This window comes from Acyrthosiphon pisum, chromosome A1, assembly GCF_005508785.2.
Source record: "Acyrthosiphon pisum isolate AL4f chromosome A1, pea_aphid_22Mar2018_4r6ur, whole genome shotgun sequence".
NCBI classification, from domain to species: domain Eukaryota; kingdom Metazoa; phylum Arthropoda; class Insecta; order Hemiptera; family Aphididae; genus Acyrthosiphon; species Acyrthosiphon pisum.
Window position 1 is genome coordinate 76020203 of NC_042494.1, and position 26816 is coordinate 76047018.

General features: G+C 30.6%; 1 protein-coding gene across 1 annotated transcript in view; it reads right to left on the minus strand.

Moving 5' to 3' along the window:
- LOC100167238 (head-specific guanylate cyclase) overlaps positions 1 to 26816 on the minus strand; it is a 343251-nt gene that overhangs the window by 32278 nt on the left and 284157 nt on the right. Inside the window, exon 11 of the mRNA XM_029487547.1 lies at positions 21189 to 21355. Within this exon, the coding sequence (XP_029343407.1) occupies positions 21189 to 21355 (167 nt within the window). The remainder of the gene's footprint in view (positions 1 to 21188; positions 21356 to 26816) is intronic.

A 26816-nucleotide genomic window follows, 5' to 3' on the forward strand; every position in this document is an offset into this window, starting at 1 on the left:
GGACGTATCGCGGTCGTTGCGAATATAATATAATACCGATAAATGGATAATTATTTTTTATAAATTATTTTTTCGAACGATTGGTAGTCCACGTGCGTTGTACATGCATCAATTCACGTAACATAACATTATATAGGCACATCCTAAGAGTATGATATAATAAACTGTACATGGTCGAAGGATTTAAGTCTCACAACGGCTTATATCACGTTTTATTAATAATTATCTACCTATGTTTTAATCATAAATTAATGTACTTAGTAAATCGTATAGAAATGTGTATTAGATTTTCATGTCGAGTACGCTTGTTTCAATAATATTTTATCCAAAGTTTAAATATTTTTAAAAACGATTATACTATAGTTTCCGCATTTACATTAATGTTAAAAAACTGTCTGAATAGAATATATTTTTATTGATACAAGTTTTTACACAATAATTTTTTCAAAGTTTAAAGTATTATAATTATAAGACCTTACAGCATTTTAAATTTAATTACTATTTCTTGAAATTAAAATAAATATTTTTTTTAAAAACTTTAGATTAAATTTAAAAATTAATTAATGACATATACACATACGTTTATAAGTTTTTTGAAATTGTTTGTTGATACATAAAGGTAAATTATTGTTGTGTCAATATTTGTTTTTATTTAAATTTTGATAGCATAAAATATTAAATTGGAATTATTCCAGTAAATTCAGATTATCATCAATAATGTATTTATAAACTAATTCTGGAATGATGACGAAAATCTCCGTTCATCCTCCGAATATCTAAGTGTATTTCAAACAACGTCTATATTGTTTGAACAATATTTCATTGCTATAACTAAAATACAATATATAATAAATTCATAATAGGAGAGACGACATGTTGAATATATTTCTATTGCATTATTGAGTAATACATTACGTTTTACGCAGTAGTTTGTATTTTTTTCTTTTATTTTTAAATAAATTATGAAATTAAAAACAAATAAAAATGATTCTGGACAGTTTTTAGTTTGAATGTTAGTGAAAAGTTGATGGAAAAGGTAGTGAAGTGTTTACAAAATAGAAATGCAATCAAATTTGTTATATAATATTTATATATTTTTATTAAATTTAATGTAAATAATTTTAAACATTTTTTTTTTTTTTATTGATCTTGAAATTTATACAATTTCTGCTTCGACTACTTGGTCATTAGCATATCGCTATAAACATTTTAAACATTTAATATAGGTATTAAATCTACATTGTATTTGTATGCTTCAAAATATTTAAATAATTAAGAAAAATAACGTCATAAACCTAATAAAATGTAGCTGCACAAAACATTAATTTAAAATAATTTATAATTGATTCATTTTTTTTCTTATTCACGCATTATCAAACAATGAGGATTATAATATTATGCCTTATACCTGGTATATATAATATACTGAATACGCACCCTAATTTTAGCCAATAACTAAAATGCAAGAGTTTTTGAGTTTTCTTGTAAGATAATATTATGCATTGATTAATTATACAATTTACATAATAAACATAATACTAAATAATAATATAGGTATTGAATGAAGAAAACTTATTGTATACCTGTATTATAAATTTATTTATTTATTTTTTAACTATCATGGATGGTTTTTTTCCTCAATAAATATTTATTTAATTGAAGCGCAGACAGAGAGTAGAGTTTTCGTTATTGTTTCCTACTTTTATAAAAAAAAAAAAAACTAGGAAATTTCAAACGTAACGAAGCCCTCTCCAGACGGCACCATCTGTGTCTCATTTTAAAACAAGAAAATCCGGTTATATGAAAGTTTTTAAATACTTCAAAATTGCATTACCATTACAATTAATATTCATGGGCATGGAAAATGTGCCATTTTTTCTTTTTCGAACTTGATATTAAATAATAATATTATGAATACCACAATGGTGGTTTTCCCACGAGTATTGTGTGTTGAAAGAGAACAGTGGAATCGGCCACACTTGAACTCGAAGATTGGCTTTGTATTACGATTACATTTTGTCTCTAGATAATTGCTCCACAGTTGTAGTGAGTGATAATGGTTCATACTCTCTAAAAGTGTGTTTTGTGGGGAAGATGTACCTCGTGTCCTATTATAGTGATTCCAAATACTATCGAAAAGTAACGTTAAAAGAAAAAGCAATAAATTCCTTAATTTTGTAGAGAACAATGTTCGATAAATATTTATTTGAAATATTTTTAAAATGAAATTTTATAAAGTCACGTACACAGTTTGACAAATTTAATAACATTGACAAATCGACCGAATGATGTATAAACTTGCAATTATTACGTAGTGGGATTTTTATTTTGTACTACATAATTGGGCAGTGGTGGATTTACGAGGGGGAGGGGTGGGGGTTAGGGGATCTGGACTGTTACCACTATGTAGCTACCATAACATCCTCAAATATACCTGAGCACCTATACGAAACACTGGGACCTGACCAAGAAAAATCAACAAAATTCTTAAGCATAACCATGTTATATATTATCATATTATTATCAAAATATCTATAAAGTCGGCGAATACATATAAATACCACTATCGTATGAGATTTAGAGAGAAGACATAAAATAATTGTTGGATCGGTCGCAATGAACAACTATTGACTTTTAAATTAGGCGTGAACGTAGATTTCGATTTTTTTTTAAATACTGTTGTATAAAGACCATTTGTAAAAATTTACGACGCAAAGGTACAATATTATATATGATCGATCGGTTATACCTATTATTATACGTCACGTTGAAAAGTCGAACACCTAAGTATTTTTCTATAAGAAAGTTCTTCATATTATTATGGAAGTTTCATCGTATTATGTTATTATTGTTGTCATATACACATCGTCGAGTCACCGTGACGTAAATAGGCGTTACAAAATCACGTGACGTCATTTCAACCGGAAAAACTAAACGGCCGCATCCCAGCGCATCCCCTCAATTAAAACTGTTAAATATTACTACTCACTGAAAACGGTCTTTTTCGTTTTAAATGTGCTTGAATCCGGCAGGGTGGCAACCCCTTGTCATATTTTAGCGTGGGCATTACTGCAGTGATAATGAGATACTACCTACCTATATAATGTATTTTTTTTTAACTCCAGTCATTGACTCTGGAAGAATGCTGGCGTAGTATATTATAATACAAACGCGTACTTGCACACATCACGCACAGTCGGTCTCGTCCCTCCGACCTGCAGCACTGGTCCTGAATAATATTCGCAGGTCACCTACGGGGGACTTTTCCGAGAAATCGCTAATGATCATTAGATCATTATAAAATATTATTATTATGACACGTGCCCCGCCGATACGGCGATGACTTTTCCGACCCCGCGTACATTAACATAATATATAGGTAGTATTTTTCCGTAGGTTTTTTGTTTCCACATACAACTTACTATGTATTATAATATTAATATTTATCTCTCACAGCGTTCACCCACTTACGTCCCACGCGCGTTGTGTTGTCGCACTTTGTCGGATAGTATTTTGTTTTTTATATCATAATATATTATTCAATACGGTACGTTTCAATGGTAAACAATGCGCTTTATATTGTGCGTAAAAGGATTTTTTTTCAAAAAAAAAAACAATTATGTATAATACGGTCGTTCAAATGTAACTTTCTATAAGTACTTTGTTGCCACGTGAATGTAATGCGTATAGCACGTTTAATGCTAGGTATAAAAAAAACACGTTAGGTACTAGTAAGTCGGTAAGTAAAACACATTTCAGTGTACCTACCGTGTTATGAAGGACCGACCAATGTAATTTAATAACGTTAAGCTATAAGTGTGTACCTACCTGTGTGGACAGTGTGTACGTACATAATTTTATACTATACAGAGTGTTTACACTCGTTATTTTGAAACGTTTCAACTTTCTTTTAACATCAATTGATGCCATTTCAAAACAACATTCTTTTTAGAAATTTTCTGAAAAAATTTATATTATTTTTTGAATGCCACCATACATTTTTTTAATTCATATTCTGAAGCAGAAAATTATTCTGAGTATTTTGATCAACAGATATTAAATTTTGGACAAGTAGTTCGTTAGTTATAATTAGGGCTCGTAAGTTCATGCATTTGCATATAAATCTTGCTAAGTCGTATTTAACGCTAGATGACAGAAATCCATTTTAAGGTACCATGATGGTACGCAAAGTTTTATTTTGCATATTTTTGCATGTTTAGAAGTTTTCTCCCCTATTTGCCATGTTTATTTATTTTATTTTATTGTAGATGTTTTTTGGAATTATATTTAAACAAATGGTAAAAAATAGTAAAAAATATCATTTTTTTCTGAAATATTATTTTTAAATGTCATCAATTAATGTACAGAAAAAGAATAGTTTTAAAAAAGTTAAAATTGTTCGTTATGATGAGGGTAGACACTTAAATGGATCACCTGGTAGGTATATTATATAATATACTTTTTATAAATAAAAATGTTGAGTTGTAAATAAACAAAAGCCGATTTATCCATACATTTGTAAAAGATAATAGAATATTATGATATCGAAAGTATTAAAACGTTATTACTTTTTTTTCGAGGATTTGTATCAGTTTAATTCCTGGTTATATATTATGTATATTTATATAGTAGGCATAAAAGCGAGTGGTTCGGAGTTACATGCAGACGACTAGTTGTTTATCCATTAGCCTTTTGAAAACCGTTCGAAAGTATTGTACGATTATAATAATATCTCAATGAAAACAATAATGGTTGAGATGCACAGTAACGCGCGATTGACAAAGAACCGTCAGTTATTGGTTAGTAAACTTATAGTTACTAAACTTAGTACAATGGCACTATGGCATAATACTATAGTATTGTCTTAACAGATCCATATGATTGTAGTAGCTAATAATTTGTCACAGTATCTGAAGAAATTAAAATATCTTAATTTCAGCATCGTGGTGTCTTTTTGTCTCGATTTGCGGTACCTAATCGTAGGTAAATACCTATGTACACATTGTGCAATTAAGTAAGTTGTGAAATTGTTTAACTGCGATTGTCTTCGAGGCCAATCGTGTCTACGAGAATAATGTACATTAGTTGTTTTGAATTACTAAAATCCTACATAATATTAATGTGACGCGTGTTCTGGGCAAAAACGTCAAACAAATGGCTAGACAAACGAATACAAAACTATTGGTAAATTTTATCATAATACTCACCACGGTTGTAACAATATTATATTATTGATTATTTTTTACTGTATGTCAAAATAGTTACTTTAAAATAATTTAACCGTTTGAATCGAGTGGATGCGCAGTTTTCTATGCAGTTGTTTTTCCGGGGGGACAGGCGTCTCTGCAGCAGGGTAAACTATCTGTCAGTGACTCGATCGTCAAGAGACATAAAATTCGACACACATTCGCGAAAAAATTTTCAACCCGGCGCACGCCTCTGTGACAAGTGGAGGGCTAAACAGTTGTTGCAAACGGCCGCATATTTCGTCTTGAGAATATAAACAATTCGTTTCTATCGCGTCTGCTGGGACCTATCTCAGCGTGTCACACAGGTCACAGCAAAGTTTTGACGTGCTTCCCGCAAGTTTCGTGGGAAGAGTGGGGAAAAAGTTTCCAACGGAATGGAAGCATATATTATTATATAATGTTACGCGAATTTAAGTGATTTACAATATTGAAGAGGACCGTTCGATTATATAGAGTAGTTTTCCGACCGGACGTCGTGACGTATCGCGACAACTGTGCTAGCGTAACATAATATAATATTATACTATATAATAATAATAATATAAGTTCACATTTAACCGACGACGACGTCGACTCGGCCGCGATATAATGTAGAGAACTTCACGGTGAAACTTACGGTGCGATGTACTTTGCCCGTTGTGCTTGTTAAACTTTGCCAATTGTCCAGCGGCGGCGTAAAGTTTCCGGACCACTTCGCCTATCCAATACGCCGTTATTATTATTATTATATACATATTAATAATGTTAAGACGTAATGGTGGACGCAAACAAAACGCCGTGTTTTCGCTATGGTGAAGGGGACGACGACGATGATAATAATTATATCGTATACGAGCCAAATGACGGGGTGGTCCAATTATAATATAATATAATATAATATTATCATATTTTGGATATTATATTATTAGGAATGCCGTAGTCGCGTATTATATTATATAGTTAAATAATATGGTTGGTCGCGGTCCATAAAACTTTTCCAATTGTTGTCAAACACCGGATTTAGTCCTATTATAATACGTCAAGTATTATAAAGCGGTTACATGGTTTAGTGTAGTAACATTTCAGCAGGGATTATCAATACCTATAGTATCGTCTTCGTATATAGTAAATTGTAATAATAATATGATATTTATAGACTTAGAGTTATTGTAAAAGAGGCATTTAGAACATGTATGAAAATTTCAGAGAGGTACCAGCCTCGCGAAGATCAATTTTATTCCGCAACCTACATCTATATGTTATATAATATCAGTAGTTTCAGTTTGGTTCCAAAGTGTATGAATTAGTTCCCGAATTTCTAAAGTCCGGCTTCACACGGCAGAGTTATTATTTAAATATCTTATTTTTTTTTTAAACACGACCTATTTAAGTCTTAAACTAATAATTATTGTAACCAATACCAAATATAAAATATTAGTAGTAGCCATTGAGTATTCAAAAAAAAAAATGATTTGTTATAACATGTTATATTTATCTCCCGGCTAAGCTCATACACCATACTATACCTGGTAACCGGCCAATAACGCTTAAGCTATGGTGGTGTAGAGACCCATATTTTAAGAATATAAACAATTACAAATAATATCAAGTATCGCAACTGTCGAGCTTCTTTCTATCATGAATATTATTGCTTACACTCTGTAATATATATCTTATAATTATATACAAAACGTTATATTAAAAATAAAATATAAAGATTTTAATAATGTAATTTGCGTTAATTTCAACTAATACCTATAAAGTATCAGAATTTTTTTTTCTATTGTAATAAAATATGACATTTTTAATTTTACGCTTAATGATATTTTTGTACATTAACATTTTGTAAATGTAATCATTTGTATATCCTACGCAAACACTTAGTCAAGACTTTTATGTTATAGACAAATCTCAGCTAGTTTCAAATCGGATGAAGCCTCCCTTTATTGTCCGTACTCGGGTCCACAGGTGGTGCAGTTCTTCCGGGGATATATTTACCACTACGACGATGACGACCGCACTGTATACAGCGATGAATTCTTCTATAAGGCTTAATGATAATTGAGTATTGATTAATATTATTATAAAGGTAATTAAATATTAATTATTATATAGTTTTTGCCGGTGTTAATAGTAATAATATTGCACCAGACTCGCTGCAGCGGTCCAATAGTGGTTTATTATTTTCATCGTGAGACTATATGAAACATCGTATTATTATTATGTAGTAGGCTATTATAATAATTATAATATTAATATTATCATAAAATGCCAATGGTGGACTGTGAAATTATTCAAAGTGCGTCTGATGTCGAACCATTACGGTAAACAATTAAATCAAAACCACAGCTCGGAGTAGCGTTTCCTTCGCTAGTAATAATATATTTCACGAGAACGGAGAAAGTGAAATACATTTTTTTTTACAAGCAATACCTATATAATCTGTATTATTAGATACAATAAGAATATAGGCTAAAAGTAACAAATACGACAGGTAACATTATTTTAACGAAAGAAGGCACCCATTGACGACACTTCCTATGGTGACTTAATTATTATATATTTAAAAATTTTTGTTTTATACATATACTATATATTATATATATTTATTTCTTATTTTGTATAACAATAAATCACGACACCCCTTGCACTTTAGACGTCTCGGGGGGATTACCAGATATGGTAACGGAGGCCAAATTTTTGATATAGGGATTCGAATGAGTACTTAGGTGATTGTGGAATATTTTATAGAAACATTTAGATTCATTACTTATTGAGTTTTATGTCTGAATGTAGAGAAAAATTTGAGATGTAGGGAGATGGAAATAAATTTCAATGCAAAAATATTACACGTATACTAACGTCGTGGACGTCGTGTTCGTCTGGCAACCGATTTACGAATGCGGATCGATGGTTAATGAATATAGATCGTCGACACATCTCGCAACGTGCAGGTGCAAGTCGAGTGGCATTGGGCATTGCTGCAGAGTAGGTGGTATACGCCACGCATGCATTAGTCGTCCTAATAATAGGGGTCCACTCATATTATAATAGTAGTACGAAACAGAAAAAAGTTTGAAATTAAAAGTATATATAGTTTGCCGAGTTCCAAAAACTCGAAGATTGATGGTTCCGAAAAGCAAAAATACAAATTTAAAAAAAAAAACCTTTTTGCTGCCGAATGTTTTTTTCTGTTTTTTTTTTTTTAGCAGCTTGTATATTGATTAGATAAGTTATGAAGACGCAAAAGTCACGTATAACCGTATTACACGACAAATCCCTCGTTGCTTATATAGTAACTTTGACAATAATTCTCCGACCCTCGACGAACGTATTTATTGATTTCTTTTCTTTCATTTTATCTGATCATTGCGGCGTTATCTGTTTTACTTTTCTCGGACGTATTCTTGACTCCGGGAGGATCAGGTTTTATAGGGTTTGACAAATTTCCCGAAGACAAATAACGGACATCCGTTGACCGCCACACGATACTAACCCTCACAACAATACGCGAGCACAGGAAGTCCCATCCAGAGATTACGCACGGGATCCCGAGCGTGCTTAACTTTTTCAATAGACCGAATATGAAATGAAAAGTATAGTTACTTCTATTATATTATGTGATATAACACAATATAATGATATTATGTGTGTGCTGTTATTGTAGCTTCGTGAACGAAACGATCTGTTCATTATATTATTATAGTGTTGGCTGAGGAAATTAAATTAATAAAATCGCTTATATAATAATAATAAAAACTTCCTCGTCGTATATCGGGTCCTGCACGGTCAGATATTTAGTTCCAAACTCATTTTTAATATGGAATTTATTTTTGTTCTGACGCTTAATAAATGAACTAACAACATCGCCACACATAATTTATTGAGTTAATAGGAGTATATTATATTATTTATAACTTACGTAGGTTTGTGGTGAGTCATTATGTTTTTGAATTCTTACTAAAACCATTTCACTGCTGAATTAATTTGTTTGCAGTAGCAGTATACACATGCGCACTGCTCTGGGATAAAATTGTATTTATTAATATTCAGTTTTGTTTTATATCACAAATTGATACCTATATATTGTATAGGTAGGTCATAAATTAATATTGTTGACTATGTTCAAAACGTTTTTGAATCATTATTTCAGCAACTGAAGATGTTAGTGTAAGTTAAATTAACGATTTGTTCTAAAACAATGGTCGAGAATTTAAAAAATATAGCTACCTATTGTTTATATTTAAGGCGATAGAACGTATGTTATTAGCATGACGTGCGTTCATATCACTTGCACGCATAATTGTCTATACAAGTGGACGAGTATTATTTATAATACGTCCACGATAGCAGCAAGAGAGAATAATATTATCTGCAATTTATTGTTTTAAACGGTTGATGAAAATACAATTTTAAGTGATAATATACAGCAGGAACGTATATTATATTATTATATTTTATTATTATGATTTAATAATTGTATTATTGGTTCAGATCTTATACCTATTTTAACTATAGGTACCACCCACCTGCAGCACACTTTGCGAAACCTTTAACTTACTTTATGCTATCAAACAGGAAAGTAGAAAACGTCAAGTGCGGAGGTCTAACGACGTCTCTAGGTAGTATATTTTGATGGTGGGGAGGGGGAAGTGAGATGAATGCTTCCTATACTTCGATCCCCGGAGCTCGTGATCCGCACCATCTACCACTGCGATAAACACACGCGGACGAGGTATGGAATAATAAATTCTTCAAGAGCGAATATAATGCTTTGAGTTCCGATGAACGGTATTAAAACATCGAACGAACGTGGGGCGCGTCGTTATAATATTATCGAAGATTAAGTTTCCGAGCGCCAACACTCGACGAGCACGTCACACGCACACGCCTACACGGACACATTAATCTCCCCGAGTAGGGCGCTGTGTTTGTGTTATATATTATTATGATATATGGTATGGTGTATAATAATACTATACCATCGCGGAGACCCTATCGTCGTCGTCTCCGCTCTCGATATAGTATATAGAGTTATTCGCCCGCGAAGTGGATCCGGCAAAAGCATTCGAATCTCGCCAAAATCAAGTTCGATATTTTTCATGCCATATATATATTATGCAGAACAGCCAAACGAGTGCGATTCGCTCGTCAGATCTTGAAAATCAAGTCCGAATTCCGAGTTGCGTGCGATGCATGTCAATTGTAGTTAAATATCGTAATTTATATTTTTACTTTTATCATAACTATTCCGATAATATGAACATATTTTATTTGTATTTGCGTGTTAGTCAGTTCATCAATTTATCAACCGAGATCATAACGAGAATTTTTTCCTAGTTTAAGTGCACACATTATAATAATATCATAGTACGACAACGGCTTAGAATAATAATTATAATATTAATAGGTTTTTTAAAAATTTAGTTAAGGTTTCGTCATCTGTGGTCGTTAGTTCGGGTTATTTAGTAGGTTTTATTATTGTGGGGAAGGTATGGTTGGTTTGTGTATTTGTGGTAAGGATTTTCCACTATAATACCGGCCGGTACTGAAACATCAGTGACTAAAGCCAGACACCGTGTCATATCATGTGACAATAATTATTATTATAATATTTAATAACAAACAATATTATTTAAAATAATTATACTAGAATACAATTTATCTAAGTAATATTTTCTTTTCAACATACCTACTCAGATTACCAAAGACCACCGTAGTGATGGTATTTTAACATTCTTCATTTTGTTTTGTGCTCGGCAGTACATAAAACAATTAACACACTAATTGTGATTAGTAAAAAATATGTTATGTACCTATACTCAAGAGTAATGACATATACAATTTTGACACGGCTTTTTCATCTAATTTTTTTTTTGTAGACAAGAAAATTTGGACGCACCTGTGAAAGTCTTCGCCAAATCTTCGTTCAGCTATTGTGCTTATAATTGGTGTGACGGAGGTCGGCCGTCGTTTGTTAAGCAAAACTTAACCACCTGTCAGTTTTAGATCATGGGAGACAATAAAGATAAGCATGCTACCAGGACCACGACATTACTGAAGATATTACCGTTCGGTGTACTAATTTTTACCACGTAGTAGTACCAATATATTATGGTTAGTGGTTTTGAAATCGATGTTCTATACCAGCCGAGATGGTTATCCGAACAACACTTCAGACGAGTTCGTGAACGGTGCGAAAATAACGAACCTATGTGCGTTTATAATAATATTCTATTAGTGTTTTGTACATGTTTATTATTTGAGGATACCTATACAAGGTCTTAAAAAAATGAGGAAATACTTTAATATTACTGTTTGCATATATTTTGGCGCACACTATACTAGTTGGTTAGAACCTAAACATGCAGAAATAACATGTTTTGATCAGTCTTGATCATTAGTCTAATGATCTTTTCGAAACTTTTTGAACACTGTATGTTATATTATAGAGTAGAGGAAACGTTCCAAACAATATGTAGGTTTTTCACGGGTTAGGCGATAACAAAATAATAATATCGTAATCAAATGTATACAGTGCATATATTCGCTTCATAATGGCCTTAAAATATGAATCCCTGCTCAGAGTTTAGTAGTAATAATAATAATATTAATAACAATAATAATTAAATAGATTTTCACGCAGGAACAGTTAACACGTTTTACTAAAACGTTGTTGTTAAAAATAAATGTGAACGAACATACACGTATGCCAAGCAGACAAAACTTAAGTGGACAATTTAAAACGGTATCGCGTGTAATTATTTAGACCATAATATTATCATTAATGTAATGATAATTACCATCGTCCTCTCGTCTAGAGTGTTGATACTGCTTTTCACTACTATATGATAATATGTATAATATTGTATATTATTATTATATAACATAATACGGTCATTAGTGCGCGTTATCTTTGTTATCGTAGTGACCGTATACGGGTTAACCACGTGGGGGTAACCAGCTCAACCACGCGTGGTATCGACCATCAGTTTCCGATGCTCTTGCGGTAAACGCATAAAATATCCTCAACGAATAAAATTTAATAAACGAATAGACGTCTATAATATGCCTCCAGCAGCAGCAGCACTCCCGGTTCACGTGAATGGATTATGATCGGGTGACGATAACATTAATGGTCGGTAGGTATATGCGTTATCAATTTGGATATTATTACATACGTTTCAAAATAAATTCAAATATCGTTCTGGATAAATACACGACATTTTTTTGTTCGCAATATCGCAATTGTTATCGTTGTGTTTAACGTCAGTTTTTGTTTTCGACTATCTTCCTACAAAAATACTAACCAATTTAAATTTAAATGTCACTACACATTTCTTACACTTGGGAATAGTACCTCGTATTGCAAATAATTTATTTAGTACAGTTGTATTTTAACATGGGAAATATAACGTCTTTCTTCGATCTCACAATAGAACGTTCTGTACAAAATTTTAAAAATAGTACGTTTTGCTTCAATTATTATTTACACTAACTAGCATGTAAATAGTGCGCTTTAATGTCATTTTTAAATAGTTCCTCTTGATATGATTTTGTCGATAGACTAGTGCATTTTTAAGAAATGACAAATTTTCAAGGTCAATTTGACATGGGAAATACGTATTGGCAAAAATCTGACGTCGATATTCGAATCCTAGAACCGAACAATAAGAATAATACATTTATGTTTAACTCAATTTTGATAATTTTGCCAATAGAACATTTTGCCTTATCCCCTCTCAATATTATGATACGTATTATTACTTATTAATTATATTATGTCCCAACATAAATTTAACAATCGTTACGCAGGTAGTAGATACACGACATTTTACTGTTCATAATCGCAATTAATGTTAATTTTTGTTTTTCGACTATCTACATAGACAAATATAATCCTTTTTTTTTATATAATATATTAAATGCACCTATCGACATACGATTGAGTGACTATGTTATTATTATTAATTATTATATATCATTACTTTTTAATTATAATACGTACCAAAATTAATTGAAATCTCATTACACGCACAGCATTCCATTGTTTTTAACCATAATATTATTATTATTGTTGTATTTAACGTCAATTTTTGTTTTGCGGCCATCTACCTCGACGAATAATCATTTTTTGTGTAATATATCATAGACACCTATCGACGTGTATTTGTTAGTCGGCCATTAAATTAATATTGTGGATTTTATTTGCATTATGTTAAAACTTTGCGAACAACAAAAAAAACTAAAACTATTTTATCTTTCGACTTTCATACTATACATGATGCATACACGCTTTACAATTTCGTTTGACTTACCAAAATTCTCAATAGGTTATATTTTGTTGGAAATATATGTCAGTTATTACCACGATTAAAGATGTACCTTTAATATATACTAACTATATTAAAAGTATATCTTCAATCGTGGTTATTACCTATCTGCGGCAGTACAAATTAAATTAGCCAAAAACGGTTTGATATATACGAGAATCAGCTGTGAAGCCCGAGTGTAGTGTTTGGCGATGAAACAAAATCCAGTGATTGATACGAATTACGAACAAATGCAATTGTTGAAAATTCTATATTACTTTCTTATTAGAAGTTTAGAGTTTTTAAGAGCACAGGGACGAACAATCGATAGTTTTAATTTAAATGTTCTATACGTCTATACTGACGCCAAACCTCTTAGATAAAACAACTTTTCGAAGAATTGTAAAATATACACACAAAAAAAAAATCAATATTTTTATTTATTATGAATATGAGAGATAAATATAAAATTGTTTTGAATTTCCATATTGTAAGTAAAATATAAAATATTCAAACTACTGAAAATATACGTTTTAAATGTTTTCCAAGACGTACCTAGTGTACAATCATATTTCAGTCGTAGTAGACATTGGGTAATAAATAATTGTTGTCTTGTAAAATATGTTATGCTTAATACTATTTGCGTTTCATTTTGTACTTATGTATTGACCAATAAAGTTATAATTGTTTATGATTATTTTATTATAGTTTTTTTTTATTAGTATTTTGGCATAAACTTCTGTGCAGTTCCTCGAAAAAAACTTATGTCACGTATTACGAATATAGAGCCATCATACTTCATTAAATATTTTTTCTCTATGTGAAAGAAAAATTACCAAAATGTATTTACATATTATTATCGTACTAGATATTTTTCGTTGAAATGTGTTTTTTTTATGAATAATTCATTGCTCCAAACCGCAATAAGTTTAATGTAATTCTTTATTGTACCTTCGAAGAATTAAATTACTAACTTAATTTTGCCTTTATTGTTTCTAATAATGAAAGTATTGAAAATCAAATTAAGGTAAACATTTCGCTTTGTGTTAGGTATTAATATTCTGCATTATGGGCGAACATTACGCAATCATCACGAATGTAGAGCTTTATACGAATTTGTTTTTTACAACGTCCAGATCTTTAAAATTAATTTAACATCAACAATTGTAAAAATTATAATATTGACTATCTATTCAAATACTATATCCATAGTATTCTCTACTCTTGGAACACTTATTACATTACGGACAAGGACATACTCTTCAAATGCCACCAGTTTAACGCACTGATACGCATCGATCAGGAACTACGGTATATTTCTCTATACGAGTTACTTTCACCCACTCCCGAGACATCCATAAAACGAATGAATTTTATCCACCAAAATTAACTCTATCGTCTAATTTAATAATACTACAAAAATGTATAATTAATATAGTAATTTTATGTAATTTTATTTAATGTAAAGAAATGTAATGTAAATTCAACGTATTTCCAATATAAATAATGTAATAATCGATGCCTTAAAAAAACAAGCTATAATAGTTTATAGGTATTAAACCAATAATTATTAAAGTATAAAGTACACTATATTATTAATAATGCCGTAAACTAATTTATTCTCATATAATATTATAGTCCCATGATTTATTTTTAATGGTGATTTCAATTATAAAATATTAACAATGATATTCTCTTGTGTTGTATAATAATTAACCATTGTAATCAATTTGGCGGACAAAATACAGTTCGTTATTATCATAATATAGGTACTCGAATTCCCGGAGCGAGGTTACAATTTACAAATATATTATTATTTAATGTCACAATTTATGTGATAATAATTATTAATTGTGCATATATATTGTGTTATATATTTGGCTTCCATTATACCCGATGGATTGTTAGAGGTCAATTGTACATTCGGTAAATTACTATTCAAACAACTTTAGTCGCCCCCAAATTTTGGTTCATAACAGTATTAACTATTAATGATAATAATTCACGTTTTGTGCGCACCGTGCTAAATATTGATAATAGTCGTGGAAGTTCGGGAAAACACCAATCATTTCGCCGGAAACGACGTACAACTCGGTAATGGTTGGATTTTTAGCGGGAAAATGTTATTATAGTTTTGAATTTATTGTTTACCACTGTAGGCAGGTAGGTACCTACACCGTTCGAATTCCGTATTCCAATAAACAACATACATTTTGAATTACAATATTATTATTATTACTGTTATGTTTCCATATGATAAAAACTTACTTTGAACGAATAAAAATATAATACATATATGTATGCGCCAAAAATCTAAATACTATGCCTTTATGATGGTTAATGAAAAGAAAACAAGTAATATACATTGCACTTAAAACATTCCATCTAATAATAATGTGTGGTCATGCGCACACACATTTATGTCGGTAAAATGCTTGGAAATCTTTCCGTGGAATTTTTTCGGAAGCTTCATCAATTGTTTCACTCGATTGCTTTTTATTTTTTTCGTGTACTATCGTTTTTTTACGACGAAAAAATATCGGCAAGTCTATGTTTATTTTCGTCCCTTTTTCACAAGGGTTTATAAATTCTATGGATTCGTATAATAAATCTCTCCTGATTTCGAAATACGGGATGTAGTGTAAGACTTGTACATTTATTTTTCTTATGCAAATAAATATAATATATAACATATTTCATTAAAATAAAATTAGTCTATCTCGTGTTTTCAGCAGTATTGTCTTATGTTGTAAACGCGTGTCAATGATTCGATTAGATCAACTCTGAGGCAAATCACGAATATTACGATATATTATTATTATTTTCTCGTATTTATCTTTTAACATTTAGCCGGTACTCAGTTGGAAGTAATATATCTTGTTAAAACTATTTTCAAATCACTTTTGATGTTTTTTTTTTCCAGCTAGATAATATTATTGTTTATGTACCGCTACCGTTTATACACTAAAATATAAATGCTCGTTAATTTAAATTTTTATAATACAATACTCGTTTTTTGTCAATGCAAGCTTATGCAAATTGAAGTGGATTAAAATGCTATATTCGTATAAAAACATAATTATTTAATTTCATAGAAATATAGAATGGCTTTCGGTTAAAATTAGGTTGGTACTGTCGTACTGACTTACATTAAGTCATTATAGAAGTTATTCGTACACTTTACTTTAATATTTCATTTTTTTTATTTTTTTTTATTTATTTATTACCTTTAAAAATTAAACTATAAAAATTCAAATACAATAGACACATTGTGTACCTATTTTTTTTTTAAATTAAATTTGAATTCAGAATGTTTTTCATTCTAACGAACCTTACTACTTGGTAGCGTAGTAATATAAATTAACGTCCCCATTTGTAATATTTTACCTGAGCTTTCTGTAAAATGGTTGAAATGCAAAAGTTTCAATGAGAATTATTATTATTAACTTCTAATATTATTCGTCGTTATGCAATCAATCAAATTATCTTATGCAGGTATATACTACTTTATTGACATAATATTATAATTGTTTGATTGATTTTTTTTAAAGAATAATATTGTAATTACCATTACCTAGGTATACTATAAGTTTGAAAATCGTATAAAATTTACATACAAACAATATACAGTTGAGCGTATTAAGTTGTATTATAATTTTAACGATACATGTGATTATTGAAATATGAATTAATAATAATAATATGACAGTTTTGAATTCAAGAAAATAATGTAAGTACAGACACTCGTATCGGGATTATACGTAGAATTCACTAAACGGACATCAAACAAGAAAATGGTCCAAACGACAGAAAATCAAATAAATTTAACTTATTTTCGACTCTTCTCTTGTGTGGGGGTTGTTATGCTATATATATGTATGCCGCATACAGTTTCGGAATAACAATAATAATAACAACAAAAACAACGATACAACGCGTTTCGGGAAGGAGATAGATATAATGGAATGAGAGAGAGAGAGAGAGAGAGAGAGAGAGAGAGTGAATGGGGAATGGCAGAGATATTGCCGTCACCATAATGTCCCGAGAACTGGTATGGCGTGGTGTCGTTGGGGGGGGGGGGGGGGGGGTGATGTTTGGGTGGATAGAAGGGTTTGGGGGGTGAAGTTTTCGTTGCGCGTGCGATGAATTCCGATCAGACACTTCGTTATATTGTGTAATGTAATGTCTTGCTTCTAAAATGTTAGCTCCACTGTTAGCCGGGTGGGCCACCGATTTACGCCACACGTGTCTGGAGTTTAGGGTGGGTGGGGGAGGGTTGACCGCCGTATACAAAAAGAGACGTTTAAAAATTTTTTTTTTTTAAACAACCCCTCTCCCTCCTCGCACCCATGATTATGATTCATAATATTATTATTATTATGTAGGTTTATTAGAAACAGCCCATCGCGGATGGACGCGTAATTTAGCGACTTTGCTCAATATAAGTATCCCACCCGCGCAATCACTCAATATAATATACCTGATACATGCGTTATAGTATCCGAGTAAAGTTCAGCCTTTTGTGTACACTCTGGCCACGTCCTAAAGAAACTTCACATCGTATTGATCGATGTCCACACTTATTTTGTCCTCGGAAATATTCGCAGTGTGCGTGTTTGTGCTTTTGTGCGAGCTTGATTTTTTATTTATTTTTTATACGAGTTTTTATCCTTTTACAGGTAAACTCGTTTTCTTGAAAAGACTAATCGTTTTTAGAAATTTGTTTTTTTTTACACACCTAATAAGAATTTGCTACAAAAAAAGTAGACAAGTACTTGGAGAAAATTGCTTTTGAAGTTGTTTACTTTTACAATGATGGTATTATACATTTTTAATATCATAATCCAAAGCAAAATATTGTTTTGAGAATCAGGTTATAAAAAATCAAATTCCAAACAACGAGCTAGTTTATTAATCGTAAGTATTTAAAGTTTATATAGATGGACGTGGAGGTAGAGTGGAGTGGCACTGCAGTGGTGACCCGCAACACGTATGTCCACTACGCTCTTCTCTGATACCTAAAACTTTAACTTATAAACTAATTCTTTTGAAGTTCGATTTTATGCTTACACATTTTCGGGGAATATAATTTTTCGTTAAGGAATATGAAATTAAAAATGTAATTTAAAGTAGTACCATAAGACTTAAATCTAAATGAATGAAAAATAGTAAGAATATAAAGGGTGATAATCGAGTATGTTCACCCCTATTTTTTCTTCAATTATAGAGTTATTTAAAATCTGATTTTTTAAATAAACTTAAAGAGCATATTTTCTATTACATAAGGAGTATCCCATGGAGATACATACTTCTGTTTTTCAAATGCGAACACCACTTTTCAACTATTAATTATTCAGTAGATAATTTTTTTGAAAAATTATACGTATCAATAAATTTGTACGTGTGGTTTGAGTTATTTAACTTTGTGCTCTAAGAATAAATGGTCCATGGTATTGGGTTTTATAAGATAATGGAGGCTTTGAGGATTTAAACATTTTTGTTATTTTTATTAATCTATCAACATAAAATTAAGTAGAACAAAAAATATTCAAGGATTTGAAAAATTGTCTGTGAGTAAAAATCAAAATTCTATGAATTAGAATTTGAATAAATTCATTACTAAAGAGGAAAATATGGGTGTGCATTTTTAGAAAATTAACCTGTTTATATTATTTTATATTCAAATTATCTATACGTAAAATAACATTTCCGATTTACATTTACTTTTTGAGAAAACGAGGGCTTACATTTAAAACAATCACCTTGGCTCGTCATCAGTTATTATAAACCGTAAAAAAACATCGATTTGTTATTCGATATTATTATTATTATTATTTTTGACTATTCGGATGATTGACTGCGCGTGTTTTTTGTACACTTTCGGGTCATGCAGTGAAATCCCGAACGATTTTTCTACATTCTCGAATCTCGACCGATAAATATCTCATGGACTTTGAAATTTTTTCCGTCACGTCGGCCGTCGAATCCCTTTGGGAACCATTCGACGCAAATTACTACTTCTTTCATGCACGATAACGCAACGTTAACCGTTCTGAATGGATTGTGTATACTCGGGGGCTGGAACAATAGCCGGAACAATATACGTTTGTTCTGAATATCGATCATGGTATTATTGAACTATATTATTATAATCTCGTTTTATAGTTATACGTCGTTTTACTCCGACATATTTCCAGAATCATTTCTTTAAGACTCACACATTTTACATGCAATAAACTTCATTTGAAATGACTGCGCGTCAAGTTATACGCTATATCTTTACATCTCACGACCGATGAAAATAATATATTATACGCTTTTATAAGAAATAATTTCAACAGCTATAATAACATGCATACCGAATAATACTATTATATTATAATACTGTTATTTCCGAATTGCGGAAAACGGTTAATTTTTTTTAGGCTCAATGAAATGAAATGTAAAAAATATAAATAACATATATATTTTGTACTTTGTAGAAATAGACAATATAGTAGATACCTGCTTAATACTAAACGAAAAAGTACGATAAAAAATATGTACAGAATGATTTTTTAACCATGCTCGCCGTATTTTTGCGTGGTCAAATTGTACATAACATTATATTCAAGTTCTGATTATTGTAATTTTTAAATAGACCTGAAAACCATATTTTTGAATAGTCGAGATTTTTTCGTACCATCGTATTGTGACAATGCAAACTTTCTTTTTTTCAAATAGGAATCCCCCTTTTCACTTTTAATTATTCAGCAGATATTTGTTTTGAGAACGTTGATGTATCTATATCAAAATTCGAATGAGTAGTTTTTGAGTTATATAACTTTGTGTAAGGATATATTAGTATTATCTTTGTATATTATATATTCGCTTACATATTGTTCATGGAAGTCGGAGTTAAGTAGATATGGGGGCTTAGATGATTTGAAAATGATACTAAAGATCTATCAGTATAAATAATTTGTAAAAACTGCCTAAGTATAACGAATATTACATCTAATATTACATAATAAAATTATTATATTTTTATAAAACCATTTTTAAGAATTATTATTTTTATAGAATAAATATTTCACTTAACTCAGAAACTACTTATTAGAACTTTGATTTAGATACATAGAAATCTTCAATAAAATCACTACATAAATAATCTGTAGTGAATAAAGAAGTTCTCATTTTAAGAATAAAAGTTTGCATCACCACAGGACACTCCTTGAGTAGGTGGTACTAAAAGTATTAATAATTTGAAAATATGTGGGCGAGCATGTTTAAAAAATCACCACGCATAGGTATATGTATATTATAAAATTATAATTTAATATAATTTAAATTATGTTCAATTATATTAATGTATCATTTTAATTTATATAGAGTAGAGGACACGCGTAAGAAAGTCTAAGATAATAAATATATTATAATCGTAACCGATGTGAGCTTATTAATATAGTTTACAAATCACATTGTATCATATTATATTATTTATAACGAAATGTTTCAACTTACCGAGCTGATACCGGAAGCTAACACCTCACAACGATTGTAATAATATAGATAGGTATATAATATTATCGTTATAACAGGTTCGGTTAACCATAGTCGGTAATTTCGAATAGTTTCAACCACAATGGACTCAACTGGTGTCACTCACCTTGTATATGTCTAAATGTCCGCAGTAAGCGTCGAACTTGTTGTACAAGGACTCCAACATGTTGACGACCATGAACGGCGTGGCGGTGCTGCAGATGGACGTGAAGCCGACGATGTCGCTGAACAGCATGGTCACCTCGTCGTGCGTTTTCGCTTCGATAGTCTCTCCTGAAAACCACGAAAACACGACATATAATAAACATTAAAGAATTTTATGGCTTTCCGTAAATTTTTATTATATGATGTAAGGATCGATTTTATAAATGCATTTTAGAAAACTATATCGACCGCCAATGATAGTATCTATTATTACAACCCGTTTATTCTGCAACTTACGTGATTTTCATCAATGGCGAGTTATGCGCGGGACCAGTGGCGTGGCGTGTACAGACAATTTCAATGGGGGGAGGGGGGGGGGTGGGGATGTCATAAGTAATAATCAAGATTGGTATTTTATAGTACATGAAATCGCAAAAATATGCGCTACAATATTACCTCCAACATCGCTAAAAATGTGTTAAAAATATGCAATTAAAACAACAAAATATGTAACAACTAGAATTTCAAATCAAAATTAAGCACAAGTTAAGGCACGACGAAGAATAACCACAATACGTTCAACCTGCAAAAACACAACTAGCATTGTAGGTACGAGTACACCATTCGGCTGTATATTTTAATATATACTACCTACCTAACGCTTTCCACACCCGGGGTGTGGGACTTGCGTGATTCAAAACTTCAAATACGCTGCTGTGACGTCATTACGATGTGCTATATTCGTACATTATAATAAGTAACATGTTCGAAGTTCAAAATACTACCAAAGGAGTGTATTGTGAATATAATGAGTTCGTAAACATGCACCGCCGACCATTAAATACGTACCTATATGGAAACAATAATGATGCTCCGCTGTAACAACAGTACACAGGTATAATTACGTCGAGCCGACTAGTATAGGAGGGTATGATGAAATATAATATAATGTATGCATATATATTTATATAGACGCGATTATACCATTTGCACGACCCGTCACGTCGCGTAGGCCCACTCGGGCTTGCTCAGTCCCGAGAGACAGTCTCGGGGCTATAACAATATAATATAATATAGTTGGCGCCGTGCACAACGCATATTATTGTTACTATTATTATTATTATAATCAACGGGACGAGCCACAAGGCTCCGGACGACAACGGTCTCTTTGTACCGTAAACATTCGCATTCAAAATCTTGAAGGTTAATATATATATTTGTGTGTGTGTGTGTGTGTGTGTGTGCCCTAACGACCGTCTATGTGTGGGATATGCGCCGGTGACGATAAGTGAAGGTTATACGAGACACCCGTCGGTACAGTCGCCCAACCCACGTATTTCGATTTACGGGCGAGGCCGGGTTGTACGATGATGTTGTTTTGTTTATTTTTCACAAGCCCACTCTTTTGTAGGAAAAAAAAATCGAAAAGTTTCGAGTAAGCCAAAATGTCGATCGGGCGATTTATTGATACATTACAAAGGGGTAATTTTTTGCCTCCCTCTCGGTTCCAGTGTGGTTTTCTAAAACGGAACTTAACTACACCGGAGTAAGAACAGCTGTCTAAAAGATCCAACTGACTTGAACTGGTTTTACACTTACAGATTCATAATATTATGTGACATAAACCTACAGTTATTTATAAACAATTTTTCTTCAGTTATAATTTTAGATTCTGAGTGAAACGATGAATGTATTGATTTTACAATGATGTGTGTTTTTTTTAAATTTTTTTATTTTTTTATTTTTGTGTCTGTCATCACTTTTTAGGACAGAAAAATGCTTAGAATTTCTTCAACAGTATCTTTTCTGAGAGGAAAGTGAATCTAGTTGGTACTTTGGGGGGTCAAAAGTTAAAATTTCTCAGTAGTTTTCAAAAACGCCGTGAAAAACAAAAGAATACATTTTTTTTATAACCATTTAAAGTTTGAATTTTGACAAAATATATCAAATTTAAAATGTAATAATTATTTTTGGTTAATAATGTATAAAATGTTCAACTTTTATAACTAAGGGTTAAAAATTTAAAACAATGTCCCACGTAAATAGGTTATATATAAATTACTTTCTTCACAATAATATCATCAAATATACTTAATAATATCATAGGCTGACTGACCATTTTCGCTCAGAATCGTTTTTCTAATACAATGATATTATTTCATTGAATTCAAATTTCATACCATCCTTTACAGTGACCCACTTGTAACCTACTGTACAGCAGAGCGACATCCACTTACCCACCTTTTTTTATTTGTTATAGTTATTACATAGACACGATGATCATAATAATAATTATGGACTACACAGGCTCGCATTTCAGATTAAATACTTCAAAAGAGTTTTTATTTGTTATATCGACTGTCGCAAATACTAAATTATACCAAACACTTACTGCTAACTCGCAGGTTAATAAGGATGTAAGCATTTATATTTGGTACCTATATTATATATCGACCATAATTGAAACTTTCAGGATTTTCGAAATACTGTTTTCTAACATGTCATATACAATTTACAACAACTCAATTTCACGCGTTTCCGCTATGTAATTTCTTCTTTGGACTTATTTAGTTCACTAGTCCAGTTTAAATGAAAAATACTATTTTTATTTCTTAATAGTACTTTGAAACTCGTAAGAAACTTAAATCGAATATCTTATCTATTCGTTACAATGTTGGAGAACTATATCGTAACCGTTTTTCCTTATTGGTCAGACGTAAGCGATAATACAAGTAAAAATGATTTTCTACAATATTGCTTATTTTATGGGTTTCATTAATAATACTAAATGTTTATCGCAGTACCTATGTATAATATTGTGGTTCGTAAATAAATTGATTAAACAGATAAATTATGAAAGCGTATTTATATAAATCCATCTATACATTATATGATTTTATGGATATAGTACAACAATGCTAATCGACACATGATATAATGTGATTAGTAGTAAACTATATACATTATCTTATAAAATTCAATTAATTTTTCTGAAATTCGGGTTAACTTGTTTCTATATAGTGACACTCACCCCTTGCCACACTTGATTAAATTTAAAAACATTGATTAAAAAAAAAAAATACCTACACACACACAAATATTTAATATTATTCTATACAAAACCCGGTGAAGTCATTCATAAATTTTAAGTATACGTCATTTTTAAGTAGATCACTGAAATTGAGGTATTACATTAACTTTGACTTACAAATATTCACGTTATCATACTATAGAACTAGAAAAAATTAAAAACAGTAGAACATTTCAAATGTCTATAAACACGATAAAAAGAGCAAAATAACGTAATGTATATCAAATGCTAATTTAATGTACTATTCAATGTCAAGCTTCTCGTATGAGTATTCTCTTTTGAATTATAGTAGAATAATACATCGATTTTGTCAAAATATTTATTTGCGTAAATATTCCGGGTTTTCTGTAATTTATTTTTTTACTGTTATTTTCCAGCCTGTCTTGAAGAGTATTGGAAAAACAACCAAGATTTAAAATAAATCAATTTTACACACAGACACAAAAAAAAAAAAAAACATGTAAAACCAATATACATCCGTAGCTACTCTGAGAATCTAAAATATGAGATATCGAACAATATACAATATACCCATAACTTTTTGGTGCAATAATCATATTAAGGTTTGGCGTTATATCAATGTTTTCAATATCATATTTTTTCACCGATGCTTTTTTATTTTATTTTTTATTTTAAGGCGACCGGTGCCAATGTAATTTTGTACACAAAAATACGTTCTACGGTAATAATGATAATGTTCTGTAGAATCAACCAAATTTGATGATTTTTTTCTAATTCAAACTCCGTTTATCAATATTTTAATAATTTAATTTCAAACTGTATAAAATACGCCTTCAGAAATAATACAATTTTACCTAAGAGTTTTATATAAATTACATTATACCATTATTTTAAATAAAATAAATATCGGACTTCGAAGAAGAAGTCTTATTATTCCAGATAAAATAATAGTTATCAATACCTAACAATTCTACAAGGCCTCAGAAATATTTATTTTTATTTTATTTTATTTTATTTCAGAATCATTCAATTAAAATACAATACTTAATAACAATAATAATATTAAGAGCTGATACGTATACCAACTGAGCTAAGCTCGAATCTAGTATATATTCCCGTGAAGTCAATTTTTTTGATATATTACAGTCTATCAACCTCCCCTAAATTGGTATCGTGTAGTATAGATTAGTGAAAAAGTATTATGATTAAGGTCGCAACTAAAATATAAAATTTAATTTTCAAATATATATAGTCTTCACGTGACACTTATGCAGTACCATACGTCTTATTGACATTATTTAATAAAATATTGGTGCGTAATGTATCGGGTATTTTTTTATATATTTTTTTTGCACTGATTACATTTAATTTCATATTTATATTAATCAAAACATAAACAAATTAAAAAATAAAAAACAATATAGGTATTTTGATTATATGGTATAGTTCTCCGAAACATGTCAACGCATTGCAGTGATGAACTGATGTATATCAACAATAATTCTACAAAAGGCGTAGTCAGTTTCGTATCTATTCCCAATATCAATTTTATTTTTGTCAATATTATGAAATTGAATCCATACGATTTTTCATTACTATCAAATATCAATCAAGTTTGTTCAACAATGAAAACTAGACGACGACAAAGAAAAATATAATAATATAGGTAAGGAATTCCCTGAACACAATAATACACTTTCAGCAAACACAATTATTATATTATATTGATACCGTAAAATTATTAATGTAATAACAGTACTATAATGTAATACGACCGTTATTACCACAGCAAATAATAATATAATTAAAAATATATATAATAGCTTTCGAGACAAATAAAATATAAGTATGAGGAAACGATTCACCAAAAATAATACAAAACAAAAAAAAAGTACCTACGTGATTTTGCAAACGGTCAGTTATTATTTCAACTGATATGTACAAATCGTAATAATTCATCAATTATACCGATTGTCCTAATAGTAATGCAATTTTCGATTAGAGCTTTGAAAAATTATTTGAATTTAGTTAGTATTATATTATGTCTAATGATAGACATTTAAACTAGACTCTAATCGATCTGCTGACTTTTTTCAAATTTCGTTCCTCAACTCACCTATACATTTTTTTTAAATATTTTTATACTTTCGTGATTTTAAATGTCGATTATTTGATGTTTAAATTAAAAATCTTAAAACGCAGCCATGTCATCAAGTAGACATAAAGTATTATAATCGAATGGAAATCGATTAGGATTCAAGAAGTCTTGCCTCGCATTATCAGATAAATCTGCGGGATCAAGTACGTAATAATATAAAAATGAGCTTATGTCCACGTGCCAAATAATTACGAGGGAGAGAGAGCCTTCCTCTATTTCTTTTACATTACAGTCACACGCTCACTAATGATCATTTACAACACACATATTTACATGGCCCGCATACACGAACGTATACACAATTTTCTGTATCAAACTCCTTAAAAACTCGAAATCATCTTGGTAAAAATCGTTATTTAAGAAATATATCATATACAGGG